The 14,217-nt window shown below is 44.9% G+C and overlaps 2 protein-coding genes, 1 long non-coding RNA gene and 1 other non-coding gene across 5 annotated transcripts; 1 reads left to right on the top strand and 3 right to left on the bottom strand.

The window, feature by feature from the left end:
• Window positions 1-1,102: 1,102 nt before the first annotated feature.
• On the bottom strand, window positions 1,103-4,386 carry LOC101779544 (cilia- and flagella-associated protein 20). Its single transcript, XM_004957251.3, has 6 exons — window positions 4,230-4,386; window positions 3,646-3,766; window positions 3,521-3,552; window positions 2,548-2,789; window positions 1,561-1,797; window positions 1,103-1,461 (listed from the first exon to the last, which is right to left on the bottom strand). The coding sequence occupies exons 2-6, from the start codon at window positions 3,696-3,698 to the stop codon at window positions 1,453-1,455; spliced, it is 573 nt and encodes a 190-aa protein (XP_004957308.1). The 5' UTR covers window positions 3,699-3,766; window positions 4,230-4,386; the 3' UTR covers window positions 1,103-1,452.
• Window positions 4,387-4,694: 308 nt separating this feature from the next.
• On the bottom strand, window positions 4,695-7,220 carry LOC101779141 (cysteine-rich and transmembrane domain-containing protein WIH2). The gene is made up of 3 exons (XM_004957250.4): window positions 7,060-7,220; window positions 6,563-6,818; window positions 4,695-4,933 (listed from the first exon to the last, which is right to left on the bottom strand). Exons 1-3 carry the CDS (start codon window positions 7,097-7,099, stop codon window positions 4,876-4,878), a joined length of 354 nt encoding a protein of 117 aa, XP_004957307.1. The 5' UTR covers window positions 7,100-7,220; the 3' UTR covers window positions 4,695-4,875.
• A 225-nt stretch (window positions 7,221-7,445) lies between these two features.
• On the top strand, window positions 7,446-7,519 carry TRNAN-GUU. The gene has a single exon. It is a non-coding gene; the product is annotated as a tRNA-Asn (tRNA).
• Window positions 7,520-12,619: 5,100 nt separating this feature from the next.
• Window positions 12,620-13,456, bottom strand: LOC111256494. 2 transcript variants are annotated; one of them, XR_002676602.1, is made up of 2 exons: window positions 13,069-13,456; window positions 12,620-12,994 (listed from the first exon to the last, which is right to left on the bottom strand). It is a non-coding gene; the product is annotated as an uncharacterized LOC111256494 (long non-coding RNA). The 2 variants fall into 2 exon arrangements; XR_002676603.1 differs by having other exon boundaries at window positions 12,620-12,991.
• Between the last annotated feature and the right edge of the window lie 761 nt (window positions 13,457-14,217).

Below are 14,217 nucleotides of genomic sequence, written 5' to 3'. Positions count from 1 at the left end.
GTTCCCAAGTTCCAAATGCCGCTGTGTTCTAGACACAACACAAGCCTCTAATGGCGGCACACGAACAAGTCGCCACGACGATCCAGGGCCGGGTTATTCGATCAGAGATCAGCCGCCGTGCACCTGCGATGCCAATGCCATGGCACGATGATCTGTCCGTCCGTCATTCATGGCGGGGGCCCGGCGACGAGAGCCCGTACGACGAGGGCGGCGCGCATACCGGCCACAACGGCCAAGTAACCGACCTGCTGCACCGGCCACTCAATGCTACGTACGCCAGCTTTTGGCCGCGCGCAGCGCCTTGGACGCCCTCTCCCCTGCCCGCGCCCCGGCGCACGCACACCCTGCCCCGCCACGGACGAGGGCCGGCTGTGCCGTGCGGGTGGTGGGCGTGGGGCGGGCTCACCGCTCGCGGCGCCTGTGCGCGTGGCGTGCGGCGCATGCTGCTGCACTGCACTGCACCTGCGCGGTGCCTTTTACTCCGCTCGGCCCTCCCGAGCCCCTGCCGCCCCCGTCTCTGCGCCGTGGATCAGGCGGCATGAGGGCCGGGGCCGCGCGGCCGGTGGTCACCGCCCCCGCCCCGCCGCGCTGGTCCCCCTGCGGCTGCGGCCCTGGTGGCGTGCTTGGCCCGCACGCAGGCCGCCCGACCATTTGCTCGCCGCCAACGCCAACAACGAACGCTAGCGTCAAAGCGGCATGGTTACATGCGTTCAGCAAGCGTTTCAGCTGAACTGCTAGTGCTGCCGGCCTGAGCCCTGTGCCGGCAGGGCAGCGCCTCCAATCTCCACTGAAAAGCGAGAGGCCGCTGCTCGATCCGACTGTTCGTGCCCAGTCAGTAATTTCAATTGTTCGTGTCCAATCACACGAACAGTTAACAGTTCGATACAGGTTACAGAGAGGGCCACAGATTTCTGAAGCATCACGCAGTGCTCTCGGGTAGAGGTAGACGGGTACATTCAGAGAGCCAGAATAGAGGACTGGAGGACTGCGGGAGTCGGCACGGCTGACGCTGAAGAGAAGTGAAGCTTTTAATGCGATCACGCTTGGCATGCATCTAACGGATCAGTGGTCACATGACAGTATGACACTACCATCATAGACATAGTACCACACCACTGCGGAAGAAGCACGTTAAATGGCCAGGCAGCGGCCAGTAAGGGTTGGTTTTTGCTCTGGACCAGAAGGACCAGTACATAAAGGGTTCCCATTAACATTTCAAGTCGTCACATACACAAAGGTCATTGGGTAAGACCACAGCCAGTCACCTTGCTCTGAGCACAGGAGCCTAGTCGTTCAGTGGACACCAATCAGCAAACCAACAAAAACATTCCGACACTTTTCTTGGTCTCAGGAAGGCAAAATGCGCAGCTGTGCACTAGCGAGCGTCGAAACGATATGTGGTCCGGCTTCTGCCTTCTGGTGACCAAAGTCTCACCATGCTTGCTCCGATTCCTATGATTTCTGAAGTTCACAAAAAAAAGGATATAGTAGATAGGTAAGAAGTGTAGAAACATTTGTTTAGAACAAAGTAACAAAGTAAAGACGTCGAGGAGTTCTCACTTGGATTGGAAGGTAGAGCTTGAATTCAGGTGGCAGCTCCTCCTCTGAGTAGAGGCGATCCGAGAAATAAATTCTGCGGAGCCGACAGTTTGCATGAACTTGCACCCGGAGCGTCTCAACGTAGTTTGTGCCATACGCTCTTTTTGTCAGATCAGCGAGGTTCAACTGAATGTTGTTCCAGCCATCGTCAAGCTTCAACGGCATTGTGCAGATATATGGCTTCACCCTTGTAACAGACTGCAAAAAGGTTTTACAAGTCAGGATGATTGCATGCACATTGTGTACACACTTTAGGCGCCTCAAATAAAAAATAAAGGTGCAAAAACGGAACACGCCAATCAACTCAAATACATCAACCATTATGTCTACAATTACTTCTAGGTGCCTAATGGAAGGAAAAAACAAGGTGAAATATAAGACTAAATATTTGCATGACGACTGCAGAATTTTCACACCCATATTGTTGACAGATGCCGAAAACAGCGACAGGCCCAGGTAAGGAGCATTAAGTACTAGAATTACATAATTCATGAGTAGAAGTTTGCAGGGATAATGATATATCCTTCTTTCCGGTTTCCCAAAGCCCAAGGTAAAGGTGAAGCAGAAGACATTTGGAGACTGGATAACACTACTCAAATAAATTAAAATAGCTGAGGTATAAAACTTGTATTTGCATGTACTGTTTGTTTAATCCAAGAACTGACATAGTTCTATTATTCTTAAGTATGAAATAGAAAATTGCAAGTACCAAATGTTGATCCTAGAGCGGCATGCAATTCCACCATTTTTTTACTAGGATCTATGTTCTTGTGAAATACTGTTTACAGATAGCTGATGATGTTCAACAGTAAAAAGGATCAACAAAACTGAAGTTAGAAAGGAGGTAACGATATGGGGTCACCGATGAAAACATAATAAATCTAACAGATAAGCACGGCGCACAATTTACTGCTACGGAAAATGGAATGATTAACAGCTCTTACACACTTGAAAATTTGATGCCCGAAATCGCCGACGGACATTCTTATCATCCAGAACTTGGATCTCAAACGTGAAGTATTTCTTAAGATTTTTCACAATAATGGCCAGAAACGGAAGCTTGATTCCAAGAGTGGCAGAAGGATCAGCTGGGCATGTGATGTAAGTTGACTGCACATTTGTTCCAATGATTTCAAGTACATTAGACTGGATATCCTCATCCTGAGGCCGTTTAATGTGCCCATCCACAACTGCATATGGACAAAGCATTAGAAACACAAATGATGCATTTGACAAAAAGATTAGTGTAAATCAGAATGAAGCATGAATGTCTTTAGGTTCTAGCAAAAGTTTCACACTTGCAAGTTGCAACACATGTACTGATGGACAAGTCAAATTTTAAATATGCTACTTTTCTAGTATTTAAACACCGTACTCACCTAGGTACAGTCAACTATAACTAGGGTACAACAGCTATCTAGCAGAACTCAGGAATTTACGATCCAAGCTTTCATATACTCTTTTCATATAACTATTTCATATAAATTATATATTGTTTCTGAGTGATAATCTCAGATGTCAGGATGATATCAAAAGCACTTTTTTTTCCTTAAAATCAAGGTCACAGTGTTCATACAAAAAGAAATATGTAAACTGTAAAGAATCTGCCAGTAGACTGACTCATGCTCCAGAATTTAACTTATATTGTAACAGATTATCTGAGTGTGGAATCCAACAATCAACCCAATGCAAGTATGTTCTAGCAAATGAAGTTCATAATTTATATCACACTAAGCAAACAAAAAGTTAAGAAAAACAACAATCAGAAGCAGTGCTTCAGCAGCTGAAAGATCAATTCCAAACCAAATTAAACAATGCCCTGATTCCCTGTCAACAAAACAGAATGGAACAAAGGAAAAAAAGGTGTTTGCAGCATAGAAGCGTCGAATATTAAAGAGGAGACATCAAGAAGATAACGAACCTTCCTTGTCCCATATCTGCAATGGTTTGGTCCTGAATAAATTACAACACAAAAGCATGAGATATCTTGTTCAAAGATCACATGAGAGCATAAAGGAGCTAATATGGGATAACCACACTACCTACCCAAGGCTATAAAGAATGGAAAGGAACCCAGACTGAAATGTATTCTTGAACATGTTCCGAAGCTTGTAGAGTTAAACTCCAAAATACAGGAACAGAAATAAGAAAACCTTCACTCTGCAATCTGCAGAAATGTTGTATCAGTTAGGGGCTCAGGCTTAAACATTTAGAAACATTACAACGGTTTGAGATGAGAATGTAAGGACATAAGGTTTTTGTTCCTCTGAATATACATGGCTCTGATGATGTATCGTCTGTTAATTGTATCATTGTATTCTCGAGGCAACTACAGGTAAAATGGCATCATTGGTCTCAGCAGCGAGTTGAGAACTTGAGATATGAAATTAGACAAACAGAGGTGCTTGTTAAGGGTTTTTTTTTTGAAAAAAAATAAAGGTGACTCTTAAGTCCTAACTCCAGCCCAGTTTAAGGCATGGGTACACACATGCAGAACGCATTTTTTTTTTTGCGAAAAATCGAAGTTAGTAGGTAAAAACACATGGTCAGATCCGAATACAAATAACATACGTTAGGGTTTGGGGTCTCGATTTCGCGCAGCAGGAAAGGAAGAGAATGGGCGGAAAAACCTGGCGGTGTCGGATGCTCGTCGCCGTCGAAGCGCCCGACGAAGATCTGGCCTGGCCAAGGGCGCCGCCGGGTGCCCTGTGATCACCGCTAGGAAAGAGAGGCCGATAGAGAGGGGTGAAGCCGTAAAGCGGAGAAAGGAAGAAAAAAAGAGGTTGGACACGACGCGCTCGGAGTCTCGGGCCTTCCTTCCCGGGTGAGCGGGCCATGCCTCCCATGGGCCGAGCGGGTTCCTGAGACCTCTAGAGTGGGCCATGTCTCCTGTGGGCCGAGTGAGCCATGATAAGATCTCTACGCGATGGAGTCCAAAAAAAATCAATAAGCCCATTTCTATTTCCCCATCAGAATCCGATGGAGGGCAAACTACGAAGCAATTCATCCACTTCTAGTAATACATCGAAAGTGTTTCGTGATCCTTATGCAATACCATCCTTTCATGGACCGACGAAAACCAGTACAAAAAGATAAAGACGAAACATTGTAATTTGTATAAACCTTTTATTAACAGAAACAGAGTCAACTTATTTACGAAAAGTAACACAACCAAGATTCACTTCATACTGTCCAAAAATCATAGCAAGTCAAATGCACAGATAATTTTTGCTGTCCCAGGATGCCAGACACAAGGAGGCTTCAAGGGCATGTATGTCAGAAGCAGCAGCAGCAGCACTCATCCAGTATGCAGCAGCAGCAAAGAGCGGCCAACCTGCAAAAGGAAACACGGTCAGGTCAGCTTAGAACTCTGCAATTTTGAAATAAAGTGAAATAGGCGGCAGCACCACAACGTTCTCTAGTACTCCCTCCGTTCCAAATTACTATTCATTTATCTTTTCTAGATACACATCTTTGATATGCACCTAGATATGTACTTGTCTAGATACATAGTAAAACTGATGTATCTAGAAAAGTCAAAACGAATAGTAATTCGGGGTGGAGGGAGTATTTCACTAGGTAAAGCATGTCTGCATTTGGACATAATTTTCTTGAGCAACCTTTAAATCAAGACATACACCTGTATCGGTACAAAGTTTGCTTTCAGCAAGTACTGCGCATACAAAAACCTCATAAACACTGTCATTTTTACCAGGCCTATCTCAACGTATAAATTTCAGTCCTTATTTAAGATTTAATGTTATTCTGCATAACTTTGCATGCAAAGTACACTTGGAATGATTTTTTTTTGAGATAGCCTCGCTTATGAAAGTACACTTAGAATGATTATCAAGCCCAAAAATGATGTTTCTTACGATAGTACTTTTACGAGTGCTTCCATAACACAGAGGTCAATCTGTATACTATTTTCTTTGAATCTTTATTGAGCTCAACAGGTATATACCGAAACTAGGTCAATGCCCTTATCAAATAACAAACATTTTTAGTCAACACAAGTGGCTGGTGCAAATAATAGAGTCTAGAGAACACCTATAAGGCAGTATATTTTCCTCCAAAAAGAAAATAATTGAGACCAAGTCAACTGATGTCGGGATCAGACCACAAGATAAATAAACTAATCCAGCACATTAGTCATATAAACTACTTCAGAACAAATCAGATAGTCAAAGCTCAGCAAGTCAGCATACAGCCATAGTTCATTTTTTATCTGCATGGTACTATTATAGAGTGTTATAAAAAGGCCATGTATTAATCACGTAAACATGTTTGCTCTTATCCATACAGTAAATAAAACCTGTCAAAATCAGTTTACTAAAATCACATTTGTTAGCGCTGTACACATGCTTTCAGTTTCTACTTGCGGATAATTTCAGGATTTGACTTTAGTGTTGCAAAGATGTGCAAACAGCCAAACAGTAAGGGAACTAACAATGACAGTGAATAGAGATAACAAGCAAGGGGACATAAATAAGTGAAATGCTACTAAGCTTTCATGATGTAACTTTGCTTTTGAGGCTATCCACCTTTTCTAATAATGGGATAAGAACACATATTTACAAATCAGTATATACTTTTTTATGCCTAGTTACCCATTTTCATTAAGAGGTCTGCACACAACAAATTTGCCTTTGTTTTTTGTTCCAACCATACATGGATAGGATAGCTATTCATAGTCAGGTTTGATGATCCACCTCCATTTGAGATACATTGGTAATCAGTTTCTTTGACGATGTAAATGTTCTCTAAGCTTTCAATAAAGCTGGGCGAATGCCTTTGGTAAAAAAAAAAGTTTCTTTGACGATGGCAACATTTACTGTGTTCCTTCCCTTATATAAAATCTGGTCAGTCTTTTTTTTTTCCTAGAAACATAAATTGTATCAGAACAGGTATGATTTCCTCTTCCTATCCTCAGGTGATCAGATCAGAGCAAGGTCTGTATTACCATCCTTTCAGGAAGCCGAGGCAGCAGTCATCCTCCTCGTGGTGGTGGTGGTGGCCATGGTGATGGTAGTGGTGATGATGGTCATCATGGTGGTGATGGTGGCCGTGGTGGTGATGCCCGCCATGCGGTGGCGGATATCCGTAGGGCTGCTGCCCGTCGTTGAAGTAGCCCTGGTACCCCGGAGGCGGCAGCTGCTGCGGCGGGTAGTAAGGCCCCTGCGGTGGAGCCTGAGGAGGCGGGTACGGCTGCGAGTACCCTGTGGAAACAGCACAAGAACCCGGATCAGATCAGCGATGAGCCTTCCAAACCCCAATTATCCGAGATAAGATCCGGCGCTGCATTGCACGGCAAATTCACTCCGGCTCCCAGAAGGGCGACGGCTCGATCTGTACTGTACCTGACGGATTGGGAACGGAGAGGATGGGATCTCTGACGGGGAATTCAGATCAAGAAACGTTTTAGCTATTGGGGAGGGCGGAGAGGAAGAGTGTACTTGCCTGGCGGTGGGTAGGACTCCGGGATCTTTTGGTAGCTCATGGCGCCGTCGCCGCCTCGCCGTGCCCTGCTCGCTTTACCCCGATGCCCGATCGCTTCTCGTCCAGGTCTTCTTCCTCCAGTTCCACAACTGGCGGGGCGTTAGCATCGCGTGCCTGTTGATGAATGATGTCTCGTGGGTTCTTGTGGCTCGGCGGAGGCTTGCGGGTCCACTAAGCCGCAGTGGGCTCACAGATGGTGTACGTCATGGGCCTACGTTCCCCATTTGCAGCCCATATCAATAGAATGGGCCTCGGATTGCGGTTACTTGAGTCACGACGGGATTTCTCAGACTAGTAGCACGTGTGCATTAGTTTTTAAAAATTTTAAGATACGTGGTGTCCGTTCGGCTGGAGTAGCTCAGTTGGTTAGAGCGTGTGGCTGTTAACCACAAGGTCGAAGGTTCAAGCCCTTCCTCTAGCGTTTTTTAGTTTTTTTTTCCCATTTGACTTTTCACCCTTTTGCTTTAAATTTGCCTTTCTGTTCTCTAGATTCTATTTTTCCCCATTTGGCTTTTGAATTTTTGCCATAGATTTGCTTCCACCATTACTTCATTTTTCAATTTTTTTTATTCTTTTCCCATTTGACTTTTGACCGTTTTCTATAGATTTGCCTTTCTGCTCTCTAGACTGTATGCATATTGTTTATTTCCAACCATTAATATGTTCAAAAATATATGGTTCCGACTACATTATTCAGAGCACAAAAATTAAATAAATTTATGCATATATGGTGTGTTAATTGCTCTGAACTAGATGTGTGTTTGCATAAAGAAGGGGTGTGTGTTTTCAACAAATGTGTTTGCATGAAAAAACAGATGGCTTCTGCAATATTTAGAGCACATAAACTAAATAAATTTCTGCATATATGATGTGTTAGTGTTAGTTGCTCTGAATTGAAGATGTGTTGCATAAAGAAGAGATGCCCCCTGTTGCAATATTCAGAGCATTTTCGATATTAAAATATGGCATACAGACAGGAGCTGTCCGGACTACCTAAGGAGACTGCCTGTAAGACCACATGAAGGGCAAGCAGCCCGAGCTCACTCAGAGAGAGGGCACAGGCAAGTCATCCTTGGCTATCTTGACAAGCTCTTATCGCCATCTCTCTCCAACTCCCTCTCCCTCTCGTGTAGTCATGTTTGTGTGTCTTGTATGCAATGCAATGCCTCCATCGGCTATTTATATTGTCTATCCAAGTACAGAAATTAAATTGGCAGAGAAGTAGAAAGACCCATGCTGCATCGAACATATCCAAGTTCCTCCATTTCCGACAAATATTCAGGTCCATCCAGACTATACATGTAACTGATTCGGTTACACCTTATCGCTGCCGAAATTGGAAACCGGGACCAGGAATATATGCCCCTGTTCTTGCAACGCGTGCCTGTATATCTCGATGAAGGTCTTGTATTGTCTTTCAAGAGGTTGCATCCTTTGTTGCTTCACAAAGTTGTTCAGACATGGGAAAATATGGATGGTCAGTTGTGTAATTGTATTTCCATGGATGCGCGTGGATGTCCAACAGCCGTGCTAATTGTTTAGTTAGCTTGGCAGCTAGATGCATCATACATGTATTGGCATATCGAATTTATGTTATTTTCCCTTGTGCATTGCACATTTGCACTACTTTGAATTTTTTTCAAATTGTACCTGCATTTCCATTTCCAGTCAACATAGTAGCTCTGAACAAGTGAGCATTCTCTTGATCTAGATCTTGAATTTTTTTTGATAAAGGAAAAGAGTTCTGGAGCTCTTGAACATTGATTTTGTAACTTGTAAGGAACGGATATATTCTTAAGGGATTTACCAAGTGTTCTATCCATTCACATAGGAACAATTTGATTACAGAAGGGGTTCCTAGACAAATGGGGTAGGCGCCCCAAAAGGGAGCAGAAGATAAACCCAAAAACTGGTGGCTACTGTTCCAAATCCGACAAACAAGAGGAGTAAGAAGAGCAGCCGGAGGAAGTAAAGAATTGGACCTTACTGTTGGGTAAAAGAGCATTTGCCCGAACAAGTGTGGTGAGAGCCTCTCGAGGTGAGAAACTCAAGCTAAGGGAAGGTCAAGCAAAAGAAATGTGCAAACGTGTGGTGAGAAGGTTAGGAACCTCCTCCCTGGAGGCCCTAGGGTTGTTGTCAAGACAGGTTACGTCCTATAATTATGCCTTTGGCTTAAGGGCTAGGATATTTACAAGGGGTCCTAATTGGCATCAGGTAGCTAGGGTGCCAAGGGCATGTATCCTAGCCCTTTCTGCTTCTGGAAGCACTCTGCATTTTTTTCCCAGGATTTTTTTAACGGAATTTTTTCCAAAAAAAAAAATTACCATTAAGAAAGAGAAATGATGTCCCTTTCTTGTTGCACAAACTGAGTGTTGCATTCCAGAATATCGTGGGAGCCAAGGGTCAGGTCAGAAACATAACATATATATACGTCAGTTTCCATGGGAACATTGGCAAGCAGCTCAAGCAAGTAATTCATACGGCCAAATTTCTCCAAACAAATTAGTAACTGTGCAAATAATTCTCATTAATTAGGAAATCACAAGGCACAACACGCATTTCCATGCATTCTGAGCCATATTTTTTTTCTCAGTGCCATTGCATTTCATATCGAGCCATCTAGCTTTACAACTCTGCCTGCAGGCTGCAGCCGAAAGAAATGAATAGAGCAACGAGTTTTTCTTTTGGCACATCTCATCTCCATCCTTTGCGTGTTCGTTCTTCACCTCTGTGTGTCCTTCAATAAGAAACCATGCCCGGGCTGCCCCTTGCTTTGGATGATCGAAAAGCATGCGGCACATTGCTACATTTCCTCAGGTCCTTCCGGCCATGGATGCTTCTGCTGCACACTCCAAGTCAAGTTAAACTGTCGATCGGGTTAAGTGCAGGAAAAAGATCGAGGATGAATAACATGACGTGTGCTCTACTACATGCCAAGCTCTGGCTTTCAGTCGAAGAAGAGATAAGCCTGGCAGGAAAGATGGGAGCCCCTCAGGATAGCCAAGGAGACTGCCTGCGAGACCAACCGCGCGCAGCAGAGAGCAGATCCACGCCAAATGGGTTGCCTCCTGCAGCAGGAGACCACAGGCAAGTCATCCTTGGCTACCGTAGCAGAGCCCTCATCGCCATGCGAGGCCACTCCTCTGCCCAGCTATACTCAGGAGGATGCATGCTTCATTGCCTCAGACGATTACCTCAGATAAGAGCCGCCCGGACTAGCCAAGGAGACTGCCTGTGAGACCACGGGAAGAGAGCAAAGCATCATCATGCACAAGGCTAGCTAAGCTCGAGCTCACTCCAAGAGGCCACACAGGCAAGTCATCCTTGGCTATCTGGACAGGCTCCTATCGATTGCCATTGCCACTGATCTCTTTCTCACACGGTACGGTGTGTGTGTGTGTGTGTGTGTGTGTGTGTGTGCGCGCGCCTTGTATGCTATGCAGTGCGTTCCCATCGGGTATTTATACTGCCTGTCAAGTACAGAAATGAGTAAGTGATGAGGTCATGGAAGATTGAAAGCTATACCAATGCTTCCTCTCAACGGAGAACGACACTTGCAGCATAGAACATATCCTCACTGGCTCATCTTTTTCTAGAAATGTGCAGATCCTATCCAGATCTTGCATGCCCGTGTGTCAACGATTTGGCTACGCACCTTATCCCTTGCCGAAATTGGAAAAACCTGGTCCGGGGAATATATGCCGTCGTTCTCGCAATGCGTGCCTGCAGATCTCAGCGAAGATCATGTTGACCTTCAAAAGGTTGGGTCATCTTCTGACCTTCAGAAAGCTGTTATAGGATACGTGTGGATTTGATCCATTGTGTAGCTATACTGACTGGTGCAGAAGACAGAATAGTGTTCTTGTGATTTTCCATGGGCCCTTGGATTGGATGTTGACCTCTCTAACAGATTACTGAATTTGTGATGTTGCTCAGTGATTGCCGGATGCCAGTCGAACAAAGGTCTTAATTGTTCAGTAAGCTAGGCTAGGCAGCTAGCTACATCATTCATACATTGAGATGTCGAACTTGAGCAAATTAATTCGCGATTATATTTTGAATTTCTACTATGAGTACAGTCAGCATATAATAGATTGAACCTCCGAACATGTGAACAATTCGCTCCTTTTATTTTAGGAAATGGAAATGTGCTGCCGCGTGTGCATGTGACCAGTTTCTCTAATTATCTTGCAAGTAGTGCCTATTTTCTACGGGATAATGGCAGTTTCTCCGCTGATTCAGTTAATGAGCAAACATATTAGTTCGAAATGGATGCCTAAACAGACTAGTGCCCTGTTGTTGTGGAGTGCAGGGTCACCACTAGTTGCAGAGTAAGACGAAATGAAGAGATGCCAAATTGCCAATTAGTATTGCAAACATAAAATCGTGTGGCACAAAGAAAGTGCCATTTTAAGCTAACCAAATCTTTCAATGGGCTCTGCACCAATGCATGCATAAAAACTCCTAGTGGAAAACTGGAACTTGGTGAAAGCAGCAAATCAAACGGACAATGTGGCTTGAGAGTTCATGGTGAAAAAAAAAATAAAGGCCACCAGTAATTTAGTACACATATAAAATGTACATCGATGCTAACTCATACAGTGAATGTATGAGGTGAAGCGTATAGCCTACCAAGTACGAAATCAAGTAATTGAGGCCACAGCTTTTGTATTTAAGATCGATGGATTGTCGAGCACTGGATAACCAAATTGCAGCATTTTGAAATCTGGATTCGTCAAAAGAATAAAAGGATTGGGGATCTAATTTTAGATCTGTACCATCTGAATCAAGAACTTGAATTATCATGGGTTTCAAGGCCGTGGAAACTTTTCAAGCAGCAAAAAGAACTTGTCTTTTTCTTCCTCTTCTTCTTTTTTGATGACCCTGCCTACGTTTACTTCTTCAGTTTCCAGAGCAGCACTGGATGCATCGTTACCTATTCGATGGAGTTGTTCTGATCCTCTAACCGGTGAACACCGATGGAGGTGTCGATGATGCAGACATTCGGTGGATCGACACAACAGGTGCAGTGCCGCGTGGGGAGGGGGATCGAGGCCGGTGCTCGTGGACGGGGATGAAGAAGCATCGGCTGGCTGGAACTGCGGTGCTCGGGATCAGGGAGATGAGGAGATGAACTGCCGCTAGAGTCAGAGTTACGGCGAGGTTGTTCAGGTCCGGGCGTCCTCGTGAAACGTCGCTGAGTCTTCGCGAGGGAAAAACGATATGCAAGGCTAACGAACGGATGATTGAGATTTTCCCAAAGCTTCATCCCAGGGCTCTTATTTAGAGATGACGTGGAAGTTTGTGGTTTGAGAATCTATGGGGCAGATTTCGATAGTTAGAGATTATAGAGATGTGGAGAACAAAGACTCCGGAACAGAACATGCACTTCAGGATCACAGGCAATCAGTTCTCAAATTTCTCCAGACAAAGAAGTAATTGGGTCAATAATTTTCTTCTAGGCGGCTTCCAGGAGTTATTTCGTTCAAAAAAAATAATTTTATTATTAACTAGGAGATACTTCGGAACAAATTAAAAGATTTCCATCTATTCTGTGCTTCTGTCTTTTCTCACTCTTAACCGAATTGAAAAAAGCTTTTACAGTCCTTCAAGAGGTACGTCCTCATAAAAAACATGTACCGTTAGTTCAAATGAAAAACTATACATGAGAATATTAGTGTCATTCGATTGCATAACCACCTATCTAGCTTGACTTTGCAGCTGAAGAATATGGACAGAAGAAGGCAAATAATTGCGTGTTCCTTCTTCACTTGGACGTGCCCTTCAACAAGAACCCCTGCCCGGCTGCCCTCGTGTCCCTTGCTCCGGGCAAAATAAAGCAATACACGGCTGCATTTCGTCTGCACGAACATTTCTAGCTCTTGACCTGGTTCTGCTGCACACGTCGTCAAGAGTAAAGCGAAGGCTATCAAATTACATTCACGAAAGAAGAAGAGCAATGCAACAAACCAGCTAGCCAAGTGCTGTGTGTTAATGCATACAACCATTGATCTGCTAGTTTTTGCAATGTCATGTGCATAACTGAACAAGCATTTGCAGATATATGATTCCGTGAACTCGAGCGCGTGCAGCAACTGATAAACATAAACTGAAGAGGAGATGAGCCTGGCATGAAGGATGAGAGCCGCTCAGGCTAGCCAAGGAGACTGCCTGCGAGACCACACGCCGCAGGAGAGCCTCCTGCAGCCGGAGGCCAACACAGGCAAGTCATCCTTGGCTACCAGAGCAGAGAGCTCTCACCGCCATGCGAGGCCCCTCCTCTCCTGCTCTCTCTGCAGCTTCACTCGCACACCGCTCACTGCTACTGCACTGCACCTCCCCAGCTCTCACCCCTACACTTTCCCAATTTGGGCTGGTCGACCACCACCTCGGCGCCTCCATTTATAGCAGTCGCGGATCAAGTTGATGCCGAGGGCAACCGGAAAAGGGTGGGTCAGATCAGGGCCGCCCATGGCGCTGAACAGATCTCTTTCCCTAATTGGAAAATGTACAGGAATATGTTCTTCCCCATCCGCAATGATCTGTGCGGTGGCCGGTGGCCGGTGGCCGCTGCCCATGCCCATGCCGCCCCCACCATGCGGCTCGGTCGAGCGCCACGCTGGGGCATCTCTGCAAGACTGCAGCTTGCAATGAGGAGATCTGTTGACCTTCTGAAAGTGAAGGTAAACAGCTAAAACACATCACATGCTGCGCATCCCCCAAAAAATGGATATCAAAGGATTTTGTTTCAGTTTTTCTTTTAAAAAAGGTGGTGCTGTTTTTTTTTTCAATCTCTAAAGAAGATGTGCAAAATGCGAGGTCATTGGGCTCTAAATCCCTGCTCTGTTGTCCTGGAAGAACTCGCCGGAAATGCAGGAGAATTTCGTGGCAAACAGTTCGGTTCTTGCGGGTGTCTAGGCTGTACCATATCCATGCTTCAACATGGCGTGAAAACTGAAAAATGCTGCTCTACGCTCTACGCAGCTATTGCCTGCTGATTATTCCGCTCTAGGGAAACTGGTGGAGATGGGAATTTTTTTTTCCATTTTTGGGGGGTTTTACAATTCGGTGCGGCTATCTGAACGTCACCAGTGACCTCAATTGCTCCAACTCTAAATC

Source organism: Setaria italica, chromosome II (assembly GCF_000263155.2).
Source record: "Setaria italica strain Yugu1 chromosome II, Setaria_italica_v2.0, whole genome shotgun sequence".
Taxonomy (NCBI): Eukaryota; Viridiplantae; Streptophyta; class Magnoliopsida; order Poales; family Poaceae; genus Setaria; species Setaria italica.
This window is presented reverse-complemented; position numbering and strand designations above follow the sequence as displayed.

Coding starts and splice junctions, on each gene's coding strand:
- LOC101779141 (XM_004957250.4), bottom strand. CDS start 7,099: ATGAGCTACCAAAAGATCCCGGAGTCCTACCCACCGCCAG. Junction 6,819..7,059: donor GGAGTCCTACCCACCGCCAG/GCAAGTACACTC, acceptor CTGTTTCCACAG/GGTACTCGCAGCCGTACCCG. Junction 4,934..6,562: donor CTCGGCTTCCTGAAAGGATG/GTAATACAGACC, acceptor TTCCTTTTGCAG/GTTGGCCGCTCTTTGCTGCT.
- LOC101779544 (XM_004957251.3), bottom strand. CDS start 3,698: ATGTTCAAGAATACATTTCAGTCTGGGTTCCTTTCCATTCTTTATAGC. Junction 3,553..3,645: donor TCCATTCTTTATAGCCTTGG/GTAGGTAGTGTG, acceptor TAATTTATTCAG/GACCAAACCATTGCAGATAT. Junction 1,798..2,547: donor TTCGGGCATCAAATTTTCAA/GTGTGTAAGAGC, acceptor ACCTTTTTGCAG/TCTGTTACAAGGGTGAAGCC.